The 24622-nt window shown below is 42.8% G+C and overlaps 1 protein-coding gene across 3 annotated transcripts in view; it reads left to right on the top strand.

The window, feature by feature from the left end:
* Window positions 1–8943: 8943 nt before the first annotated feature.
* The window catches only part of Adat1 (Adenosine deaminase, tRNA-specific 1), a 32116-nt gene continuing 16437 nt past the window's right edge, over window positions 8944–24622 (top strand). The window contains exons 1-6 of one of the 3 annotated variants that reach the window (XM_072288143.1): window positions 8944–9286; window positions 10687–10815; window positions 14764–14832; window positions 18191–18245; window positions 22620–22753; window positions 23559–23679. In XM_072288143.1, coding sequence (XP_072144244.1) covers window positions 10776–10815; window positions 14764–14832; window positions 18191–18245; window positions 22620–22753; window positions 23559–23679 — 419 coding nt within the window. In that variant the 5' untranslated portion in view covers window positions 8944–9286; window positions 10687–10775. Of the gene's footprint in view, window positions 9287–10571; window positions 10816–14763; window positions 14833–18190; window positions 18246–22619; window positions 22754–23558; window positions 23680–24622 lie in introns of all 3 variants that reach the window. The other 2 variants (XM_072288142.1, XM_050195087.2) reach the window with 2 other exon arrangements.

Below are 24622 nucleotides of genomic sequence, written 5' to 3'. Positions count from 1 at the left end.
GCAGCTTTCCAAGAGGAGCTCCAAATTGCCGCAGTCTCAACAATGGTACCATCAATACGACTAGTGCAAAACCAGTGCTATTATTTTAGAAAAGAATGATGTATTGAATCAGCCAGTGGTTGATGAGCTGTCTAAAGTATTTAAATGTGCCCTGACAGATGAATATCAATATAAAGCCAACAGACAATGAAGCCAAGAAAAGCACAGAGGAAATTAGCTGTAGATGAAATTGAAATGTAGAAAGCAATGAAGGGGAAAATGGAAATTAAAGCGGACAGAAAGATCACTTGTCGCTAGTGGGAGCCGAACCCACAACCACCACATTACACATGCGTTTATACTTCCAATTCTGCTACAGTGACTGCTGCCAATCCGTCCACTAACTTGGGTATTTATGTTTACTAGGAGTGTTAGCCAGTGCGACTCAGAACCATGGCAGGCCCTTCGTGACTCTGGTCCGATGAAACTATGAATTAACACAAGCTAGCTGTACCAGAGAACACTTAGTTAAATATTGATATAATGACTTTTAACATCAGCACTAAAAGTAATCACCGACACATTTTTCTCGCATGGAAGGGGCCATAAAATTTTCCAAATTAGTGGGCAATCCGAAAAAACTAACTTCAACGAGAAAAAACAGTAAGGAAAGAAAAAACTGTAAAGTTGTGCTTCATTGTTAATAGGCGCTCTCTCTGGCCCAAGACAAGCAATGGCGTCTGGTCTACAAGGTGCCTTTTGGACGCCATGCATCATCGGCGTTGGTAGATGCAGAAAGCGAAGTTTATATAGATGTCCTGTAACTGCACGCCGGGCTCAAGTGACTTGGGAGTTGGAAGCGCGCGACTACTGCGTAGTTTGGACGCTCGCTTCGCTAGGCACGACGTACCGGCCGTCTCCCAGTTCTGGACCATTAAAAGTGGTAATAGATGAGTTCAGTTCTAGTTCGTATCACTATCGAACATGGCGTCAGAAGTTTGAGAAGCGTAACCTCAGATTGCCAAGCGACTCATCAGGACTCCAACCATGGCTGAGCCGGGAACTCTGAGTGATCAGCACATCCAGCTCCAGCCCCCTCAAGCCTTCAGCTTCATCGCCAAGCAACGCAGCGCCTGGAAGCGAAGGTGCAAGCGTTTTGAATCGCCAGTCGTCTTCACCACCAAGCGGACACTCAAATCAACTCACTTATTTACATTATGGGTGACAAAGCTGAAGACGTCCTCACAGCACCTTGCCTGACATCAGTCAACGTGAAGAAGTACGCTAAAGTAATCGAAGCCTTCGACAGTCACTTCGTTGTCAAGAAAAACATCTATGAGAGAGCACCCTTCAATCGCTGCATACAAGACAAAGGTGAACAAATGACTGACTTCATCAAAGCTCTGCACTCTTTAGCTGAGCGGTGTGACTATGGCAACATAAAGGACCAATTAATCTGTGACAGGATTGTTGTCAGCATGCGAGATCAAAAGTTGTTGACAAAACTGCAGCTTGAACAAGACCTCACATTGGAGAAAGCAGTGCTTTGTGCCAAGCAGTTTAAGGAAGGCCTTAAGCAGCAACCACATATTCATGCTGCCGGCTCATCGTAAACAACAGCAGTCATTGATCGTCTGCATACAACTCGCCAAACGCGACGCGCTGGCAACAAATACAAACCAGCTGAGCAACCTCTGACTCAGCATTCCTGTGACTGGTGTGGTAGACAAGGAACACACTCAAGAAAAGAGTGTCCAGCATCAAAATCATACTACAAGAAGTGCTGCCAAAAGGGAAATTTCGCCACTGTATGCCGATCATCACAAATGCTTCATCATCGGCAATCAAGCATGCCTCCGGAAAGGATGAGCTTCCTGGGAGCAATCAGAGGCAGTGCAACAACTTCATGGAGAACGCATTGGTGCGTCAATAGACATCAGGTGCAGTTTCGAATGGACACTGGTGCGAACGTATCAGCCCTACCGGACGATATCTATATGCAACTCGGCTCATCAACGCTTCTGCGTGGGTCTGACAAATTCCTCATCGGGCCCTCTAACAGTTAAATGTGCTGGGAATGACGGACACGGCTGTGATTTACAAGGAAGCGACCACTTTGGAGAGGTTCTATGTTGCACGAAATCTCAGCGAACCACTTCTGGGCTTAGGCCTCACAAGGAAGCTTGACATACTAAGAAGAATGAGTGATCTCTCAGTCAAACATAACCCTGACACTCTGCTCTTCTCTGGCCTTGGTGAAATTGAGCATTCCTTCACCTTAAACTAAAGCCAGACACTGTACCCTTCGCAATAACCTCTCAAGGCACATTCCCATTCCGCTATACAATGCTGTTAAGTCTGAGCTGAAGAAGCTGGAGAGTCAGGGAGTGGCAACGAAAGTCCAAGCTCCATCTCCGTGGTACACGCCAATAGTTGTTATTCCAAAGAAGAATGATGGGGTCAGGCACTGCATGGACTACATCATGCTTAACAAAGGAGTGCTCGGGGAGCATCACCCAATTCCTAGTGTGGACCATACATTGGGACTCCTCGGAGGAGTGAAGTATTTCTCCAAACTCTATGCATACTCCGGATCTTACCCAATTAAATTGGAATCAAAGTCATCCGAACTGATGACCTTCATCCCTCCTTTTGGGAGATATAAGTTTAACAGAATGCCCTTTGGAATCTCATCAGCGCCTGAGCATTACCAGAGGATGATGAGTCGCATACTCGAGGGCTTGCAAGGAGTCGTGTCCCACATAGACGACATACTAATGTGGGGAGAGACCAAGCAGTCCCACGACGAGCGTCTTGCCCAAGTCCTCGAGTGGTTACTGAAGGCAGGTGTGTCACTGAACAAAGAGAAGTGCTCGTTCTACCAAAACAGTGCGAGCTTTCTTGGTCACATCACTGATCAAAACGGCATGCAACCAGACAAGGGCATGACAGAACCCATCGTTAAAATGAAGGCGCCAACCACGACAGAGCTCAAGCGCTTCCTGGGGACGATCAACTTTTAATCTTGGTTCATTCCGAACTTCTGTGACATTGCATACCCACTGATGGAGCTTTTGCGCAAGTCCAACCATTTTGTTTGGGACGCTGCTCAACAGCAGGTTTTTCAGCAAATTAAGAAAGCCTTAACTTCACAACCTATCCGAGCTCTCTATTACCCAAGGTGTCAACTCAGTCTCATCAGATGCCTCGAGCTACAATCTAAGAGCAGCTCTATTACGATTTCTCACAGGTGATTCAATTTCACAGACTCGCATGGTGATTGTTGGACAGTGGTGTATGCTTCAAAAACGTTGACCACAGCCAAAGCAGGCCACTCTGATTGAGAAGGAAGCTCTCGGAACAACCTGGGCAGGTGAGAAATTCTGGGACTACCTTATTAGGCTTCATTTCAAGATAGAAACTGATAACAAGCCTCTGGTGCCCATTATTTTTACTAAATCCATCGATAGTCTCATGCCCCAACTTCAGCGTCTTTGGCTACGCATTATGCAATATGACTACAAGACCACGTATACACCAAGCAAGCAGCTTATCGCAGCCGATGCTCTCTCTTGTCAGCCACTTGCAAAACAGGACTCCGGAGACACCTCAAGTGAAAGTCTCAAGCTACGCAAACGTTGTAGTGGGCCTTTTGTTCTCCGAGGTGGCAAGCCTCGAGAAAGTTGCCATGATGCAGAAGAGAAATTCAATATGTAAAGCTAAAGAAGCCTTTACGACAAATGGGCGGCCAGCATACAAAAACAAGACTCCGATAGGCTGCTGCGAGTACTGCAATTCAAGTATGAACTCACAGTACATGATGGCGTCCGGTTGCCCTCACAGTACATGAGGGCAACCGGCTTGTTACTCCTAAGTCTTTAAGCAAGGCAACATTGAACACCTTGCCTGAGGGAAAGGTCAAGTGCTTGAGACTTGCCCAACAAATGTGCTGGTGGCGTGGGATCAGTAGGGACATCAAAAATTTGATAGAAAAGTGCCCCAACTACATTGAACATCAATAACAAAGGAGTGAGCCGCTAATGTCAACGGCACTCCCAGGCCAACTCTGGCAGCGGCTCGGTGTCGATCTCTTCTACACGAAAGGTTCCACGTGTCTCTCTATGGCCAACTACTACTCTCACTACTTCAAGATTGCACGCCTCGAAGATGAGTGACCTGGAACAAGCATACAGAAGATGAAATTAATCCTTGCCCACCACGGCATCCCAGATACTGTTGTAACTCACAATGGGCCATAGTTTCACCCCTGTAAAACCTCAGAGCTCTGGAAATTTGCGAGAGAATGAAGGTTCAAGCACATAACTTCAAGCCCAAAGTACCTACAAAGCAACAGATTCGATGAGGTGGCAGTAAAAATTGCCAAATAGAAGATAGCCAAGGCAACTGACCCCTACAAGGCTCTCCTGGCATACCGTTCAACACATTTAAAGAACAGCTATAGTCCAGCAGAGCTACTTCATGGCCAGCGTGTTTGCACCACAGTTTCCGTTTCTCTACACATGTTGAAGCAAATGCTTGTGACGAGTCAATGGCTTCAAAACATTGATCAAGAGATCAAGCACGGCCATAAAAGAACTAGAATCATCATCGCAGTGTCCGCTCTCTGCCGGTCTTGAATCTAGGGCAGAGTGTGTAAATAAAAGACCTGAAACACAGAGATACCGTGCTAAGACGACTTGCCACGCTCATGCTGGATCCAGTGCCACACGAGCAGAGCCTGCTGCAACAGAAGATGCCTCGTTAGAGACAGTGCAAGCATGGCACTGGACAATCAGTCATTGCTGGACATGCCATCTCGCTCGCTCGCTCCAGTTCCCATGTGCGAAGCAACCAGCGACAACGCAGTCGGCACTGAACGTTCCATCACCCTACGTTACTGCTCACAGGAGAACTGTGCGCCCTCCTGCACAGTTCTGTTACTGAAGAGAGGAGATGTAGTGTTGTGCTTCAGTGTTAACAGGCGCCCTCTCTGGCCCAAGACAAGCAACGGCCTCCAAGATGCCTTTTGGACGCCATGGGTCATCAGCGTCGGTAGATGCAGAGAGCGAAGTTTATATAGCTGTTCTGTGACTGCGCGCTGGGCTCAAGTGACTCGGGAGTTGGAAGCGCAGGACTACTGCATTGTTTGGACGCTCGCTTCACTGGGCATGACGCACTGGGCGTCTCCCAGTTCTGTACCGTAAAAACTGGTAATAAATGAGTTCAGTTCTAGTTCACATCACTATCGAACAAAAACCATTTCGCTGAATTTGAGACTTGGGAACTAAAGATACGGTTTCATGCAGTGTCGACAATATCTTCACATCTGCGGTACAATGCAAAGCTTTCGCATGCGTGTACACCGCTGCATCCGTGGCTGATACTGTCGCATGCAGAGGGACGACGCTATCAGTGGACTTATCAAGTATCAGTGGTCCACTGATAGCACAAAAACACTGCATGAAGAGGCCCATAATTTCATTAATGCCTTCAATACAATAAGCTCATTCTGCCATGCAGTTGGCTATTTTCAGGCACGTGCTACATGTGCAACAAGGATGACAACTAAAAGTATTTTTGGCAACTACTGTACATGCAATGACTAAATTTGTCACACCATTTGTTACCAAGGGAATGTTTATTTTCAATGAATGTTCAATGTACATATATGGTTAATTTTGGCAAATGAGAATATGGTGGTCAGGGGCAGTGTACAAAGCAGAGGTGCAAACTTTGGAGACAAGAACATTAAGTAGAAAAAAAGTTTAAATCTTCAGATGTCACTGCTACACACAGAAGGTACATGGAAGTTCGCCTAAATAGTTGGACAGCCTCTTCCTTAAACTTCATGACCTTGTAATGTTCAGGGAACTTACAAGGTCACAGGTCAGGTTACAAGGTCAGGGAACAGCCAAAACATCATCAAAAGTCCACAAAAAATAATGTTCAGCCCCAATGGTTTGGCCTACATGCCAAGAAATCATCAAGGGTAGGTGCTTGCATAGATCTGCTTGAACTGCTATTAAAAGATGAAAATTGTTTGACAATCATATCTTTGTATGCAAATGGCTCTGGAAGCTTCTCCTGAGTTTTGAGGTGTTTATCAGTCCACTCTATCACAGTTACATCTGCAGGAAGGGGCATAGAAAGACGTAGTTTAGCATTATGCTTTTCAGCTTCTGCACGCGCTGCCAACTCGGCTAATTCACCAGGACTCAGGTGTGAAAACTTGCATGCGGTGCCATAATCACATTCTCCCACTTGCTGAAACCTCCGGCATGGCTTCTTGACTGACTCGACCTGCGCCAAGAAAAATGCATTTCAAGACAAGAACTCCAAAAGGCACACCAGAACCCGAGGGCCTACCGAATGATAGTACAGAAAGAAAAATGTGCATGCTTTCTTGCAGTGCCTTTTAACATGAGCATCTTATGTTGTGCAACAGTTAAGCTGTGCTGCCATATGGGTAACATACATTAGGGTCCTTAATTTTCAGGTAAAACCTCACTATACCCAATTGTTGTAGTACAAGTGGCTTCTGTACAAACAAAGCATCACCGGACTAGTTTGATGGTATATTTGTACAGCTGCTGTTGAGCACTTCTGAAGGTCATTTTTTTTTTTTTTAGGGTTTCGAGGAACAAACTTGCAAAATAAATTACCTTCAAGTATGTAGTTCAAACAATAACTCCTGATCCAGGCTTAGGTCGTTGTGCGGCAGATGTCATTGTGCCTTCTCTACACTGTTATTGTGTCTGCCACTAACCCCTGTGCCCTGACTCTCATGCTTCAGAATACCACCTACCCTGTTGTTGCACAGCTTAAAGCGACCAAGAAATGATCCTCACAGTTTTGCATGGACATATTAACATAGTAGAGGAGGTCCTTTTGAATATTAGGCCAACTTTAAATGCTCTTTGCAAGTTGCATTATTAATAAATGTATTTTGAAGCTCTAGCATCTCTATTGATCAAAGTGATGCCTCTCCATGTGTTTCTTCTCAACCTTGTCTATTCAATGTGGCATGGACAAGTGACATGACTTGGGCAAGTGATCTCATTAGTCTCCCATGCAACATCATCAGCAATACTTTAAGAAGCATGCTGTTGCACTAATCTCTTTAATAGTATGTGGGTAGATAATGTGCCCACCTGTAAAAAATGCAATAACAGATATACAATTCTTCAAAGCAGTGGCACACGTTGACCTGAGAAGGAAGACAGTCTGCGGCCGGCTGCTGTCTACATGTGTGCATTTGTATGCATATTTGAGGAGAGGACTGGAATAAAGGAATTTTCAAAAAGCTGGAATCTGTAGACCTGTGGGCTACATTGAGGAAGGAGTGATATGAACAATAATAAGAAAAGGTAACAACAGTGCAGTGGCAAAGTCTGCCAAAGGGATGTGAAAGGAATGTCTTCACATGAATTTGTGATGTGTTCCTTAAGAAAAAATGTTGTGCAGCAATGGGTTCTCTTGGTGGGGAGAAGAAACATTCCTGAGCCTCGCATGCATCTGCCGCCCTGTATCTTGCCAGAGCTGTACTCTTACTTCTGCCTCAAAGATACAAGTGAACCATCAACTGTATTTTTGCGCTAAAGCTGTGTTCAGGAAATGTACTGCAGTGGATGAATGCTGCAGACAACACCAGCCCATAAACTTCATTTGAGGCCACTAGAATGTTTGCAACAAACAATAAAATTACTGAAGAAATACGGCCTTCTGGCACCTATTTAAAAAAAAAATTCCATGACCATTTCTTCAAATGCTGCTCCCTGAAGCGAGTTCACTTCAAGCTCTCTCTGGAAAGTGTTAGACAGTAGCGTCTAGAACACTTGACTCATATAACCACGTTACCCTGCACAAAAGCAACACAGAGCAAGTTCTACCAAATAAGAAAATCGGCAGGTGCAGTCTAAAACAGAAATTCTGTAAAGCTAAACAGTCAAGCACACAAGTAACACTAAATGACTAAAATGTGCACAGCAGGAAACTTTCCAAGAAGAAACCTTTAGCGACTCATTTGTCAAAATATGGCACACTATGCTTGGAAGAGTATTAGCACTTCCTATTGCGAGTAAAAGATAAAATAACCAAGGCGGCCCAGCATTCTCGAACGCATGAATGAAAAAAAAAAGGGGGGGGGGGGGAGCATGCAATTTTAGCAGCTTCCCGGCCTCTTCGAATATAGTAATGCGCAAATGACGAACTACTACGTCCCAACAATAATGTCGCGCCAGATCCATCTCGGGCAACGGGGTGAGTGGTGTACTACATAGATGCCAATAAAATTCTGCAGCAAGAGGGATCACAAGCTTCAGCACGCTACACTGTCGTAGCGACAATCTTGACCCATAACACTTGAGAGGATAACCACAAACCTTGAAGACAGTTTCAGCGTCACGAAATGCGTCGTAGTGAAGTCTCTTCATCCGCGTGTGAAAAGTGCCTTGCAGATGTTTCTTGCGGTTGTTCGCACTGTCGGGAAATGTCTTATTGCAGTAGTCACAATGGTAACGTTTGCCCATATTTGTTACCGTATTTACGGGACTTTACGATAAACGCAACAGTTATGAACACGATTCCTGGAGACGCAGCATAGCCACCAGCCACAGGACGAATCAAACGACAACGCCGGCTCTACGAAAAAACCGCAGAAGTTACGGAAGCACACACAGCCAACACAGCCTCTGACAAAAACGACAAAAGGCGTTGGAATAACCAGAGGCGCTGGTGTAACATTACAAAATAAGTTTATTTTCTTGATGAAACAATTTGTTGTCGGTGCTAAATACAAGCAACGTTAAACGTTTTGTTACTATTTAGCGTTTTTATCCAGTTCGAAATTTGTGTTGCATGTAGAGAATTACTTTTTGATATAGAGTAGTTGTGGTGTTTTAGGCGTTGAGACGGTATAAGTTACTGGTATTTATGGTCACTGTGTCACCTGTCGCACCGCCATCATCATCATCATGTCCTTATGGCGGCGCGTGGGTCTTCATTCTATGGCGTGGGCGCGTGTCCATGAAAATATAAAACCTCTTTAAGACCGCTCCACGTGGCATGGAGGAAGGAAACTGACATGACATGGCGTTCTGCCTGAAACGCAAAGAAACTTCGTTATCATCTAGTGTACAGCAACGTTTATACGTTGGTGCAAACGCCATGCGTCACATAGACGACTTCGCAGAAACGGTCACTTCAGTTTGTTACCGAGCATATGATGACCTTCCGAAAACCGGAAAGCCTTCCAGAGGTTGCGAGTGGACATTGCTGTCTGCGGTATTATTGCAGGATGTCAACCAAGGCACGTAGCGGTCTCTTCAAAGTGGCAGTTTGTGGAAATGCTGCGGATTTTCTTTGCTCTCGCTCTTTTAAATTAGTGCAGAAGAAACATGCTGGATTTAATAATGTGACTGCACATTTTAAAATGTCAGTGGTGACAGTTGTGGTTATTTCGTTAACGTTTTAGAATCGGCGTCCGTAAGCAGGTTAACATACCTAAACACCTAATTCGTGCATTTTCATTTGATTTATTAATACTGTCAGCCTCATTCAGGGGCTGTAACAGGAGTGGAAAAAACAAAACGAAACTGAACAGCAAAATAAGAAGTACAGAACATATTGAAAACCATAGTTATACATTAGTTAAAGAAAAAAAAAATCATGTCGTGAAATGCACACATAAACAAAACAAAACTGCATCACTCAGAAATCAGAACAGCCATCTTATGTAGCAGCAATCTGACCTCATCGCCCTGTGCTAGTCCCATATATGAAATTATCTAAGTGGCGTAGAAATTCGGCTAATGATGTCAACCGAACAGCAGAATCTGGAAGAGAGTACCAGTCTCTACAAGTTCGGGGAAAATAACTAAACTTGAAACAATTATTTTTTATAGTCGGTAATGGGATAAGCTTACTATGACGATGCCTTGATGTTTCATTAGTTTTGATCTCAAAGTAATCTGATTTAATTATTTTAAGATAATTATTGATAGTGAGGTAAATAGTTTTTAGTCTTTCATATCTGGTTTCTAGCATAGGTAGTTGGGATTGTTGGCAGAGATCTCTTGAAGAATGGTTCCGGCGGTATTTATTAAAGATAAACCTTACAGCGAGTTGCTGAATCCTATCAAGCTTGTGACAATTAGTTGCTGTGTGAGAGTCCCATATTACTTTAGCATTTTCGATTATCGGTCTGACTAGGGTTTTGCAAGCGAGGCACTTTACATCCGGAGTAGCACTGTGCATAGTGCGTCGCAGATACCATGTTTTAAAAGCTTTGGAAATGACAATTTCAATGTGGGTATTCCATCGTAGATCTGATGTAAATGTTATGCCTAGGTATTTATACTGATCGACTCTTTCAAGCATATAACCGTTGATTTGATAATTGTAATGAAAAAAATTTTTCTTTCTAGTTACTGACATGAACACAGACTTTTTAAAGTTTAACTCCATCTGCCAGTCATTAGACGTGGGAGCGGCCCGCGACGTGCTAATACGTGTTCTGCAGGACTGTAAAATAAAGGTTACTCAATCAATCAATCAATCTGCCAGTCATTACACCATTTCACTATTCTTTGCAGGTTTAAATTTAATTTAATCTGATCATCAACTGTATTTACGGTACTGTACATCACACAGTCGTCAGCAAAAAGTCTTAATGGAACATCAATGTTACTTTGTAAATCATTAATAAAGATCAAAAATAGGAGTGGGCCTAAGACGCTACCTTGCGGTACACCAGAAGCAACGGGAATAATGTTGGACTGACCACCTCTAACAGTTACATGCTGTTCACAAGAGGATATATGGGCAGAAAACCATTGTGTGAGTGTTTGATTTTTATAGGCTGCATTAATCTTATATAACAATTTCTGGTGCGAAACTTTATCAAATGCTTTCGCAAAGTCAAGGTATATAATGTCTGTGTACTCCTGTGTTTGTACTCCTTTCGCATTATTTTGTACTTTTTGTGTTCTTTCGTACTCCCGGCCGATAGCGCTTCCTGACTTTGGGTCCCCTAGCGCTCCAATATGCTGAAAATACTGTAGTTCCGATGCAAGAGGTCGCAGTTTTGCCTCTCTGCTGTGCTGGGCAGCATGCAAAAATACTCATGTACTGAGCTTCAGGTGGACGTTAAATGACGTCAAGTGTCCATCAAAGTTGAGGATTTGGGACGTAAAATTGCATCATCATCATCAGCCTATTCTATGTCCACTGCTGGACGAAGGCCTTTCCCTGCGATCTCCAATTACCCCTGTCCTGCGCCAACCAATTCCAACTAGCACCCTCAAATTTCCTAATTTCGTCACACCACCTAGTCTTCTGCCATCTACTGCGCTTCCCTTCTCTTGGTACCCATTGTGTCACCCTAATGGTCCAACGGTTATCTGTGCATTACATGACCTGCCCAGCGCCATTTTTTTCTCTTAATGTCAATTAGAATATCGTCTATACCCGTTTGCTCTCTGATCGAAACCGATCTCTTTCTGTCTCTTAAAGTTATGCCTAGCATTCTTCGTTCCATCGCCCTTTGCGCGGTCCTTAACTTGTTCTCAAGCTTCTTTGTCAGTCTCCAAGTCTCTGCGCCGTATGTCAGCACCGGTAAAATGCACTGATTGTATACCTTCCTTTTCAATGATAATGGCAGGCTTCCAGCCAGGAGCTCACGATGTTTGCCGTATGCAATCCAACCCATTTTTATTCTTCTTTGAATTTCCTTCTTATGGTCAGGGTTTCCTGTGATTAGTTGACCTAGGTAAACATACTCCTTTACAGACTCTAGAGGCTGACTTGCGATCCTGAACTCTTTTTCCCTTGCTCGGTTATTCATCATTATTTTTGTCTTCTGCATAGCAATCTTCAACCCCACTCTTATACTCTCCCTGTTAAGGTCCTCGTAAAATTTAAATTTAATTGAGGTCCTAGCAAACTAATCCAGGTAAAATTGCATAGTAACTTAGTTTTAATCAGGATGAAGGCCCGTTATGTCGAACAGTGTGCACAGCCCCTGTTTGTATCTTTAATTTGTGCTCCCATTTCTTTTAACACCTACCTCATTATACTGTTTACAGCAACAACAAAAATAAGCAAACAATAACCTCATGCATCCTTGTCCATTATTCAAATTCATCTGTACTCGATCCTCATTATTTCGTACCAGCTTTCCTACTGCAGGTTGCAGCAAAAAAAAAAATAAAAATTTGGCATACATCCTTCCTGTTTGTTGTTCGCCTCCCTTTTTGCTTGAACCCTTGCGTATGTAAACACAGACCACTCTTAGTTAAAAACACAAGACTTTTTCTTTACACAAGCACTTACATTTATCTAAACTTGTGTGAAATGTCTGTGGGCTTCTTGTATTGGTTCCTGTTTGCACTGTACCGTGTCAGTAACTCTTAAATATTCGCAGTGGAAATGAAGGTTTTTATTATAACATAGTGATTGTCTTAGTTTATAGATGGTCCCTTTTGCGTTTTGTCTCTACAATGTTCATGCCCATGTAGGTCTGGATTTGGCCATCTGCAGGTTTTGTGTGTGTAACAGCATTATGCACATGCTTAATGTTACAGTATCCATATACATGTCAGAAGGGAAAAAAAAGTTATAAACGAGTTTTTATGCCAAGTGAGATATCTTGCATTTTATTACTGTTGAAAGAGCAGTTTACGATGCCTTTAAAATGTAAAAAACTGTAACGTGGGATAAGAGATGTGGAGGAGTGACGAAATGAAGCACATCAACTTAGGGCTGACTAAAACATATACTTTTGTTTCCACTGTCACCAATTCGTGTGATGTTAGCGTAATTTTGGCTCTCATGCTTAGGGCATAGTCCTTACCACCTTTAACAACCAGATGCGTAATTATGTGACATTGCATTCTCGAGTATTATGCATAAGAAGCATTCTGATTTAAAGTTTTCTTGTGTTTCATTCTGTGAGTATTGTTCACACAAATACAGTAACACTCATAGGGCTGATGCCATTGTATATATATATGTAGAGCCTAGATGTTAGGCTCTATTCCGACCTTAACCCATCTTCTTCCACTACCACAGCCAACTTCTTTGTCTTTTTTCGCTTGCTTACTAGTACTCAGTTATCCAAGGTTGCAATGAACATAGATGCGTTTTAGTGGCTTTGCATTGATGAAATCCATATGAATGCTTGAAGTGGGGATTAATAATTCTTTTCTGTTTCCTTCTCTGTCCATTGTATATGTTTTTTGATACCGAATAATAATTAGCTTTGCTGCAGGGGTATGCTGCATGGGTTTTAACCATCCATTAGACTCAATGCTGTATGCATGGCCTACAACATTGCTCTTCTCTTGCTTAAGAAATCAAAGCTTAATTTTAATCTTCTCACTCACTTCTCGCTTTCCCTCCTATGCCACCTCCTATGCTATTTAGTAAACTCACATAAAATAGTAAAATAACTAACAAACGGCTAAATACTGGTAATTTTAGGCATTTAATTTAGTGATTTATTTGCACAGTGCGAGTGGCATGTTATGGAAAACATTGGCATTTCTTTCTATTCACCGATCACTTCTCTTGATGAATTTGCAGCCCTTGTGCATCCTTATATACATTATGGCTTGTTGGTTTGGGGAACTACGACCCATACTATCCTAGTAACTATGCAAAAGAGAGCTGTCTGAGGGATCAAAAATTTACCCTCACGGGGCAGTGCTTTTGCTCTTCCCCTAGTTTGGTTTACTTAAAGTGCAGCAGCTGTGCATAAAGAAGTTGGCTGTGCACATCCACAACCTTTTAGATGTGACGAACTACACTGTGTGTGTGACATTAAATTGTCACACACACATGCACACCTTATCTCTATCACTATTAAGTTTACAGAAACCGTACTATGACTTTCAGGGGTTAGGTTACTAAATAACTGAATTTTTCAACTTGCACTCCAACATACTTGACCTAGCTCTAAAAAAGTGCAGTTTAAGCATGCCATTTGCACACAGCTAACCACATAATTACACAACATGTTCATGTCAACCAGGGGTGTAGCTGGGGAGGGGGAAAAAGCATTGCACACGTCCCCACTCCCCCTTTAATTACCCCGCTTAATTTCTGTGTACTAGGAAACCTGGCATAAAATGATGTTCGACAGCACCCGCCTGACCCCTACTCCCCTTCCTCAGTCAAGTGTGGGCCCCCTCTGAAAAAAAATTTCTAGCTACACCACTGATGTCAGCCACATAGTTGCTTTCCCTTTCTTGCATTTTTCTTTGAAATTTTATGCACCTATCTATTTTGCTTTATGTACTGACTCTGTATTTACTGTGGTTTGCATTTTACGCTAATGTACGTATAACTGTAAACATCTGATCAGATGCCAATGTTTGTTTTCTACTTCTTACCGGTGTGTGGGCCTTAGGTGCAAGTAACACCTTTTGCGTGCCCTTCCACGGTTGCTTTTGTAAAATAAACCAGAACAATGAAGAATCATTATTGGTATCCTCTGGTGATGTGGAGCCAAGTACTTGCGACTTGAATGAGCCATGAAGAAATGAATAAAATGAACTGCAACAAGATGAAAAATGCACTCCTTGGCTTCGGGGCATTAATGTGAGGATTTACAACCACCAAGAATCTATGTATAATATTCCACTTCAAGTATGTTGGCTTTTTGAACAAGGCAGTTCCTTTACACAAAGGAATTGATTGCAAAAATGTTTCCAGTGGCTTGGCATAGCATTCTGTTATTCTGATCAGAGTCATGAAATATATATGCCTGCTTGTATTGTTTTGCAGCTACATTACAGATTGTGTCATTTGCAACTGGTACAAAAAGCATACCTACAGGCCTTGCTTGCAGACTAGGTATGGACCCATGTCATATCACTCTTTCATAACTTGACTTCAGTTGATAAAAATGCATCATGGTCATTGACTACATTGCTTGTCACGTTTGTCTAGAGTGCCTAGACGGAGTCGTATGGAGAATGTGTAAGAAATGCTTCACTGGCAACATTAGTGATTTTCTGCAGTATTTCAAATGTACTAATTATGAGTGTTTATGGAAAAGCATCACCATTGATAATGAACTCAGTAATTTTACATTTGATATACAGTTACAACTACTTGTTGAAGTTCTTAAGATGGCGTATGAATTATCTATACTAAACTTAGTTATGCTTCTACATGTATCCTTTATCAACAACTGAAATGCAGTTTTCTAGGGCACCAGGCATCTTTGTCAAGAAGGCAGCTTTGTGGAATGTTGCTAAAGCCTTGTTATTTAGAATGAGAAGTCACAGTTGTTTACCCTGTGTCTAACATTTCAGTATACATTCAGCATAGTAGAAATTTATTTTGTACATTTGCAAAATAGCTGAGGAGATGTTAAAGGTAAACACTGAAGCAGGTAGTAGTGGTCGGTTATTTGTTCATTACTTTCAGCATTTGGTATTTGCTTGGCAAAGAACATTGCACATCAGTGGATAATATAGAAGGTGAGGTTTGCATTGTGAATTGCGGGGGCCATACAATAGCAGTATCATCATGGTACGATGACATAGCCTTGTTTACTTGAATTCAGGGTCCAGTAAGGTGTTGTAGTGGGTCAGTTGGTTTGAGGACATCTTAAAACATTGTGCTTTGACATAAGAATAGGGACAGGACTTGGACAAAAACACAGGCTGTAGCAAGCACAACAGAACAAGCAACATGACAAGCGGAGAAATTGAAGAGATTTAATGTGTGGTTTTTTGGTAAATGCAAGAGGGCTGGACATTTTACTGGATGAGCAGAGGCACAAACATAGATGGCCTGCACAGTGCAGCCACCTGGTGACACAGAGCTAAATCAGACAAAGACAGCGTTAATATTGCAGTAACCAAGTGTATTCTACTTTGCTGCTGGTGTAAATTTTGGCTGTAGTGTAATTGTGTTATTGCTGAAAATGTACACGAGAACAAAGTAAAATACACTTGCTTACTGCAATATTAGCTGTGTTTTTCTGGCTCAGCTCTACGTAACCAGGTGGTTTAGGTGTTTCGTGTTTACACCTCTGCTCGTCCAGTAAGATGCCCAGTCTACTTGCATTTACCAGAATGCACTAAAACTCTGTCATTGTTTTTCACATGGCATTCCAATCACATGACATGTAGGTCATTGCCAGCAGCAATGTGATAAGGAAATTGAACATATGAAGAAAATCGAGCAAGAGATTATTTAAGAAAAGTCAAGCATACCCACTTAACCTAAAAAAAAATGTGATATTGCTTTGCTTGTTCATTCATATTTGCCTTCTATTTTGCCATGGAACGTAGTTCGCAGACTTTGATTCTAGTGTGTCCTGTGTCTTTATTTTGATGCAAAAGCATCAACTGGCCCATTGATTGAGAAACCCAGTATCTTTAGCAGCGAAACGCCTCCTAAATTCCCATTGGCTGTGACGCCACATCACGTGCGCACCTCGACGGAGCAGAGCAGGCGAAACAGAACGCCTGGTGCTTCGTTAGCGCGCCAGGTGTGGCATGAGGGGAATGGGCATCGCCGTGATGCCACGTCACTTATGCACCCCGACGGAGCAGATACAGTGCCGCGACGCCACGGGGTGAGATGGGTTGTCATCGGCGAGGCAGTCGCGTGATGTGTGCGTGCGGGTTCCGCCGTCTAGCTCTTGGAAACCGGCGCGCAGTCTGCATCTCCTTCTCTCACCCCAACTGGGCTTAGCTGCTACAAGTGCCTGCTGGCCTTGGTGGTCGCAGATCCTTGGTAAATTAAACTTTATCATTGTCAACAACGCCTTATGTTTCATTGATTGCCTGTCTATTCCTGCAGTGTGTCGCCCTCCCGAGGAGTTGATTACCGTGCTGCCAATACAGCATTGAAGTACCCGATATGCAACTTCATTGCTGCGTATCATGGCGATGCATGTCAAAGCAAAGCTTTCTTTGCCTACTCTCCTGGGTGTGGTGTAGGGGCTGTCTGCTTCTGGGTCTGTCAGTATCTCGGTGGATGCTTCCTCGGTCTCTCATCACACAGGACATCGTTCAAATGCGGCGTCCTTGATTTCTCAGTACTATCGTCAAAATGATTCCAGTTTACAGCCAACGTGCTAATGTAGAAACTGTGAAAAAAAAAAAAAAAAACCGCACCAGTTTCATTGCAAAACTCGATAACATACCCCGCAATAAAACTTGAAAGCATTACTCACAGTGCAAAACTCGGAAGTACCGCTCAGTGGTGTTCAGTTGGATATCAATGTTTTCACATTTGCAACTCATAAGAATTGCTTGGGCGTCCTTGGATTTGTTTTTTTCTTTAGTCCTGTCTTTGTTTTACTTGAGTGTCGTGCTTGGGCGTCCTTAATTTTTATTTTTACTCGTGTCCTTGTATTGATGTTGAAGCTCAATTTCTTATGATGTGCTGGGTTTTCTCTTTGGGAGAAGAAAGTCTACAAAAGTTGTAAGGACTGAGTTCTAGTCAATTTATAGTGCAGTGTAATTATTTTTAACATGACAGTCAACTAGTCTCAATGAGATGCTTCCAGGATCTGATGTGATATAAAACTGGTGCAGCAATTTTAATGTGGTGTTGCCATGTATTCTTTCCTTCTGTCCTTTCCTTTTATGTCATTTTCTAGTAAGCCAGGGCTCCTTTCTTACCAAGAGTCACCTATTTGGTATGGAGAAGTGTAATCTACCAGTAGTGCTCAACTTTATGCATTTCTTTGTAGAAGAGAAGGGCAGGAGGATCAAGACTGTTTAAATCTATCAAAAGGAAAGCCTACTATTACCTTATAGGATAAGTTCTTCAAAGTTGTACTCTTAAACTTTTAACCCCAAATCCCAAGCTGTACATGTCGTGGGGATTGTACGAATATCTCTAATGATGAGTTGCACTCGTTCAGCCCGACGTTGTGCTGCTCCCGCTGCGAAAAACGAGTTACAGTCGTTAATGAAGGTTCAATTTTCAACATTAGAAGGTGGTAGAAGTCTGGAAAAAACATGTAATCAAGTATCAAGAACCAAGCGATTTATTTTCAGAATCAGAATGACGTAACAAAATTCATGGCTTCATAAAAAAGAAAAATTGGGAAATTTGGCATGTTCTTCCAGAATGATTTTGGGGGTTAAGGGAAGGGGAGGTTTAAAAAATGTTATGCCAAAATTTAGCTTGGTCGATAGCTGGGTTTAGTTTCACAAAATATATAGTCCTTATTTCATTCTAGGCAACCAGGTGATTGACAACCATGCAGAAGTGTTAGCCCGAAGGTGCTTTCTCAGGTATGTTATGCCAATGAATAAAGATTGCGGTAACATTGACTGTTGATGCACCTCTTCAGTGTAGTTGCTCAATTTCTTTACTTATACCACATGCATCAATAGTTAACACCATCATCATCATCATCAGCCTAGTCGTGCCCACTGCAGGGCAAAGGCCTCTCCCATACTTCTCCAACTACCCCGGTCATGTACTAATTGCGGCCATGTTGTCCCTGCAAACGTCTTAATGTCATCCGCCCACCTAACTTTCTGCCGCCCCCTGCTACGCTTCCCTTCCCTTGGAATCCAGTAACCCTTAATGACCATCGGTTATCTTCCCTCCTCATTACATGTCCGGCCCATGCCCATTTCTTTTTCTTGATTTCAACTAAGATGTCATTTACCCGCGTTTGTTCCCTCACCCAATCTGCTCTTTTCTTATCCCTTAACGTTACACCCATCATTCTTCTTTCCATAGCTCGTTGCGTCGTCCTCAATTTCAGCAGAACCCTTTTCGTAAGCCTCCAGGTTTCTGCCCCATACGTGAGTACTGGTAACACACAGCTGTTATACACTTTTCTTCTGAGGGATAGTGGCAACCTGCTGTTCATGATTTGAGAATGCCTGCCAAACGCACCCCAGCCCATTCTTATTCTTCTGGTTATTTCAGTCTCATGATCCGGATCCGTGGTCACTACCTGCCCTAAGTAGATGTATTCCCTTACCACTTCCAGTGCCTCGCTACCTATCGTAAACTGCTGTTCTCTTCCGAGACTGTTAAACATTGCTTTAGTTTTCTGCAGATTAATTTTGAGACCCATCCTTCTGCTTTGCCTCTCCAGGTCAGTGAGCATGCATTGCAATGGGTCTCCTGAGTTACTAAGCAAGGCAATATCATCAGCGAATTGCAAGTTGCTAAGGTATTCTCCATCAACTTTTATCCCCAATTCTTCCCACTCCAGGTCTCTGAATACCTCCTGCAAACATGCTGTGAATAGCATTGGAGAGATTGTATCTCCCTGTCTGACACCTTTCTTTATTGGGATTTTGTTGCTTTCTTTGTGGAGGACTACGGTGGCTGTGGAGCCGCTATAGATATCTTCCAGTATTTTTACATATGGCTCATCTACACCCTGATTCCTTAATGCATTCATGAATACTGAGGTTTCGACTGAATCAAACGCTTTTTCGTAATCAATGAAGGCTATATATAAGGGTTGGTTATATTCCGTACATTTCTCTATCACCTGATTGATAGTGTGAATATGGTCTATTGTTGAGTAGCCTTTACGGAATCCTGCCTGGTCCTTTGCTTGACAGAAGTCTAGGGTATTCCTGATTCTATTTGCGATTACCTTAGTAAATACTTTGTAGGCAACAGACAGTAAGCTGATTGGTCTATAATTTTTCAAGTCTTTGGCGTCCCCTTTCTTATGAATTAGGATTATGTTAGCGTTCTTCCAAGATTCTGGTACGTTCAAGGTCATGAGGCATTGTGTATATAGGGTGGCCAGTCTTTCTAAGAAAGGACAGTGTTCCCACCATCCTTCAACAAATCTGCTGTTACCTGATCCTCCCCAGCTGCCTTCCCCCTTTGCATAGCTCCCAAGGCCTGACATATCTTTGTGCTGACACCCCCGTCCCCTCACCCCTTCCCCCCTTTTTTCTTAAACTTTAAGTGTAGCCTGGCTGTAACATTTGTGGGATGTGTATTAAATTTCTCGTATGGCTTCACAGTAAAAGCTATGGTTAAGAGGGCCATTTTTCTGTCATTGGTGGATTCAGTAGTCGAGTGACTGCACCCATTGCAGTTTCTTTCTCTACTTTTCATGTTGGAACACTTCAGTAGCCTCAAGTGTGGTGTTTCTTAAATGTCCTTTTTTTATGCTTTCATTATGGTCAATTCATTTCACGCTACAGTGCCACAAGTATCTTTTGTTGATTTTTATGGCAGTGCAGCTATCAATCTCTGTGCAAAGGGTCAAGATCCTACAAGTAAAACTTGTAAGAGAAATATGTGAATCGCTAACGTTGAAGGTGTAAATTTTTAGTTATGCACGCCTTTTGTATGATGTGGTCTCTGTTTTGTCCCTTACTTTTCTTGGCCATACACTTTTACAGGGGTACTGGAAGTGTTTAGTATACTAGGGGCCAAGTGGCAGGGCAACGGCTTAGTGATAAAACTTGCAAAGAAAATCATTCTGCAAATGGGGTTGGGTGACCCCTTTCCCAACTTTCTGGTGCCCCCACCCTCACCAACTTTGAATGCAACTGATTGTTTTGTACTTGCCAGTGCAAGTAGTTACACTTAAACTGTTTGTTACTAGTGGCTACATGTTGCTTTATGAATATTAACCTTTTCTTTATGTGATACATCAAGAGCTATAAGCATGGTGCCCTAATGCATATTCAGAATTTCCAACCAACCTTGACTTCGAAGGCAGCACAATTATACTTTCTGGGCATTTCAACATCTAATCCAAAGATGCCAGTGACTTTAGCTGGCTGGAAAGTGTTATTAATTTCATTCAGCTCCAACTCCAACTTGCAAAGGAAATCATTCTGCAAATGGGGTTGGGTGACTCCTTTCCCAATTTTCCGGTACCCCCATCCTCACCAACTTTGAATGCAACTGATCGTTTTGTACTCGCCAGTGCAAGTAGTTACACTTAAACTGGTGGTTACTAGTGGCTACATGTTGCTTTATGAATATTAACCTTTTCTTTATGTGATACATCAAGAGCTATAAGCATGGTGCCCTAATGCATATTCAGAATTTCCAACCAACCTTGACTTCGAAGGCAGCACAATTATACTTTCTGGGCATTTCAACATCTAATCCAAAGATGCCAGTGACTTTAGCTGGCTGGAAAGTGTTATTAATTTCATTCAGCTCCAACTCCAACTTGCAAAGGAAATCATTCTGCAAATGGGGTTGGGTGACTCCTTTCCCAATTTTCCGGTACCCCCATCCTCACCAACTTTGAATGCAACTGATCGTTTTGTACTCGCCAGTGCAAGTAGTTACACTTAAACTGGTGGTTACTAGTGGCTACATGTTGCTTTATGAATATCAACCTTTTCTTTATGTGATACATCAAGAGCTATAAGCATGGTGCCCTAATGCATATTCAGAATTTCCAACCAACCTTGACTTCGAAGGCAGCACAATTATACTTTCTGGGCATTTCAACATCTAATCCAAAGATGCCAGTGACTTTAGCTGGCTGGAAAGTGTTATTAATTTCATTCAGCTCCAACTCCAACTTGCAAAGGAAATCATTCTGCAAATGGGGTTGGGTGACTCCTTTCCCAATTTTCCGATACCCCCATCCTCACCAACTTTGAATGCAACTGATCGTTTTGTACTCGCCAGTGCAAGTAGTTACACTTAAACTGGTGGTTACTAGTGGCTACATGTTGCTTTATGAATATTAACCTTTTCTTTATGTGATACATCAAGAGTTATAAGCATGGTGCCCTAATGCATATTCAGAATTTCCAACCAACCTTGACTTCGAAGGCAGCACAATTATACTGTCTGGGCATCTCAACATCTAATCCAAAGGTGCCAGTCACTTTAGCTGGCTGGAAAGTGTTATTAATTTCATTCAGCTCCAATTAGAAGAAGTATTTGCAAAGTTGAGAGTTGCTTCCTGGGGGGGCTAGCTATAATATATGCTGCCACTTGGTTTTGTAACTGATGAAAAAAAAAATTGGAATGCTTGGAAACACGATCGAGCCAAATAAGAAGAGAGGGATGCTGGACTTCACTGTCACTGTCATCTTGCATCCCTTGTTTTTACATTTGTCCACCTAGCCTGACATTTTGAAGATGAACACATACATACCATGACTGCCCAACTTCCTGCTTTACACAAGAGGTGTAAATATTTAAGGCTGCAAAGGCAGCATATATAAAGAAAAAGAAAGTGGTACATACTTATATTGAAAACTAAAGTGTTAACTGGCTGTATTGATTTTGATTTTTGATTTTGAATTGATTTTTTTTTATTTTGTTACGAAAATAGGGTGCTAAAACACGTTCTCTCCAAATTCCCTGGCTCTGGGGAGCCCTAATGACCTTCATTAAGTGTTGAGGAAATGTGTGTTTTAGAGAAGAATAACCAGAGCAGGTGTTGCTGTGGCACAGTACTTCCACTGTTTATGATGTACCATGTTATTTTTAATCCCCAAAACTATTCTGAATAACCTGCTATATCTATGCCCTTGGAGCCTTATCAATGTGCACATGTAATCTGGCCATTCATGGAATCCATTTAGGGAAACCGTGGGCCAGAGGAATATAAGAAACACATGGTTGTTTGTCTTTTTTCTTTTTTGTTCAGGTAGCTTCTTACCCGTCTTAAGCGATGTGTCCTTGTCATTTAACAGGTTTGCTTACTCTGAACTTCTGAAGTTGGCATGTGGTGAAGATTCATCTGTTTTTGAAACCACAGGCTCCTCTGTATTTGAATGTCGGTTGAAACCAGGCCTGAGGATCCACTTCTTCTCAAGTCATACTCCATGTGAGCAGCGCTTTAGGTTTGTGCAATGCATGCGTGGTAAATAGTGAAGTAATTCAGGCTGCAGAGTAGCTGCATTGTACCTTTTTTAATTTTTTTTTCATTGGAATGTTAACTAATTTTTGTTTGTTCTTACCCATTGGGCCTCCTTGTTTTATTGTGATAGCATTTATATGGACATTCCAGGTAAATTTTCTCCATCATTATCGGCGTTGCCGTGAAGTTCCGTACAAAGTCCAAGTGCGATAAGATCCTATTGTGCCGTGCACATTGTACGCTGTGGGTGCGAGGGAAGGGTGCAATGCTGACCCGAGAAGGATGTAGGCTTGATGCATGCCATCTTCTTGTGTGCGCGAGGGAGGGGGGGGAGGGGGCTGAGGTGAGCGCGTGTCTTCTCCTCTAGCCCAGCTGTGCGCGGCCAATCTTGGAAGTAATCTCCAGCAGGAGCAAAGGTGAGCTGAGATGGCTGGTGGCTGCATGTGCACTGGCTTTGCATGTGCCTAGTGCTAGAGGTCATGTAATCTCAAGCTTCGGTGACGTATTGAAGGGAGAGGCAGCAGAAGTGTTCGCTCTCCTCAGTTTGTGTTCTCCACCATGCCAGTGTTGCGACAGCATGTGTTTGCGGTCATTGAGTGAGATGGGTTCATATTTGCCTTTGCGTGAATGACACCATACTTGCTAATTTAATAAATGAATGTTTAATGCAGATATAGGGCAGATAACACTACGAACCTTACTTCATGCAGTTGTGCAGTACTTTGCTATTGCTATCAGTGCTTTGCCTTTCAATGAAACTGACTTCTTTTAGGTGGTGATGCCTCCATCTTCCCCAAAAATGGGGATGTGTTATCTGTAGCTGCACTTGAAGATACGGAAAACGATGCAACCGCTTCAAAACGACCCAGATTGGACCCTGAGGACATATATAGGTAAGCAGCAGAGCCACCGCTCAATGTTGATCTGGCAACAGCTAAGCTCCCTGAATAAGCTAAAGATAGCACCATTTTGTTGCTTTGTTGCCTCATAGGCAAGCAAGGGCAGGAGAGAAAGTCATAGGCAAGCAAGGGCAGGAGAGAAAGTCTACACCTTTGAGCGAAGGTTGAGCGAAGTCACATAGCTGCACTCTCACTAATTTCCTGTATTTTACTGGGAAAAAAATGCATGTTTTTTGTTGCCTTGGTGCTGTGACAGTTATTTGTAGCCACTGCGCTGTGCGGTACATGGCAATAATGGCAGCATGTTTCACGTAATTTACCCAGCTGCTTATGTCGTAGGTGCAGCTTTCTTTTTCGCATGGTGTTATGTTATACAGGCTGAAGAATGTTGCAGCACCCAAACAATGTTGTGTGCCCAAAGCCTCTGCATGGCATGGTTTGAAGGCCTTGCAAGGTGCATGAAGCTAAACTGTTGTGAACGAGAACTTGGACATGCTGCTGTTGAAGCATTGGCCTTGACCACATGTTTGTTTGCGTGTGTTATGGCTTGAAAGCACTGAATTTCATGTGGAGTACTGTCACCGTGTGGCATTATTCGATTTGGCGAAGCACCGATCAACGGGCACCAAAAAGTCGTAGGAATATGAACTGGTGAGCAAGACGGTTATTGCCGGCTACTCGGGCAAGCGGCCGAAAGAAGTCGAAGGCAAGTTTAGAGATTATTGTCTTTTTGTCATTGGCGCGACCGTGATGCCCCGATGGCTTTTTGTAGGAACCCCTGTGTATTCTCTGCCCCGCGTGTGCATTGAGAAGCTTGCTAAGAAGGCAGGGGTGCAAATACTCCGAAATATGTGGTGTCTCTGTGCAATCCTGTGTTCACGAATTGCTGACAGTGTATGTGCGCCGACAGCGCCGTATGGCCGGCTGCCGTCATTTC

The sequence above is a fragment of the Dermacentor andersoni genome, chromosome 1, assembly GCF_023375885.2.
Source record: "Dermacentor andersoni chromosome 1, qqDerAnde1_hic_scaffold, whole genome shotgun sequence".
NCBI classification, from domain to species: domain Eukaryota; kingdom Metazoa; phylum Arthropoda; class Arachnida; order Ixodida; family Ixodidae; genus Dermacentor; species Dermacentor andersoni.
Note: the sequence above shows the minus strand (reverse complement) of the source record. Positions and strands in the feature narration are given on the sequence as shown.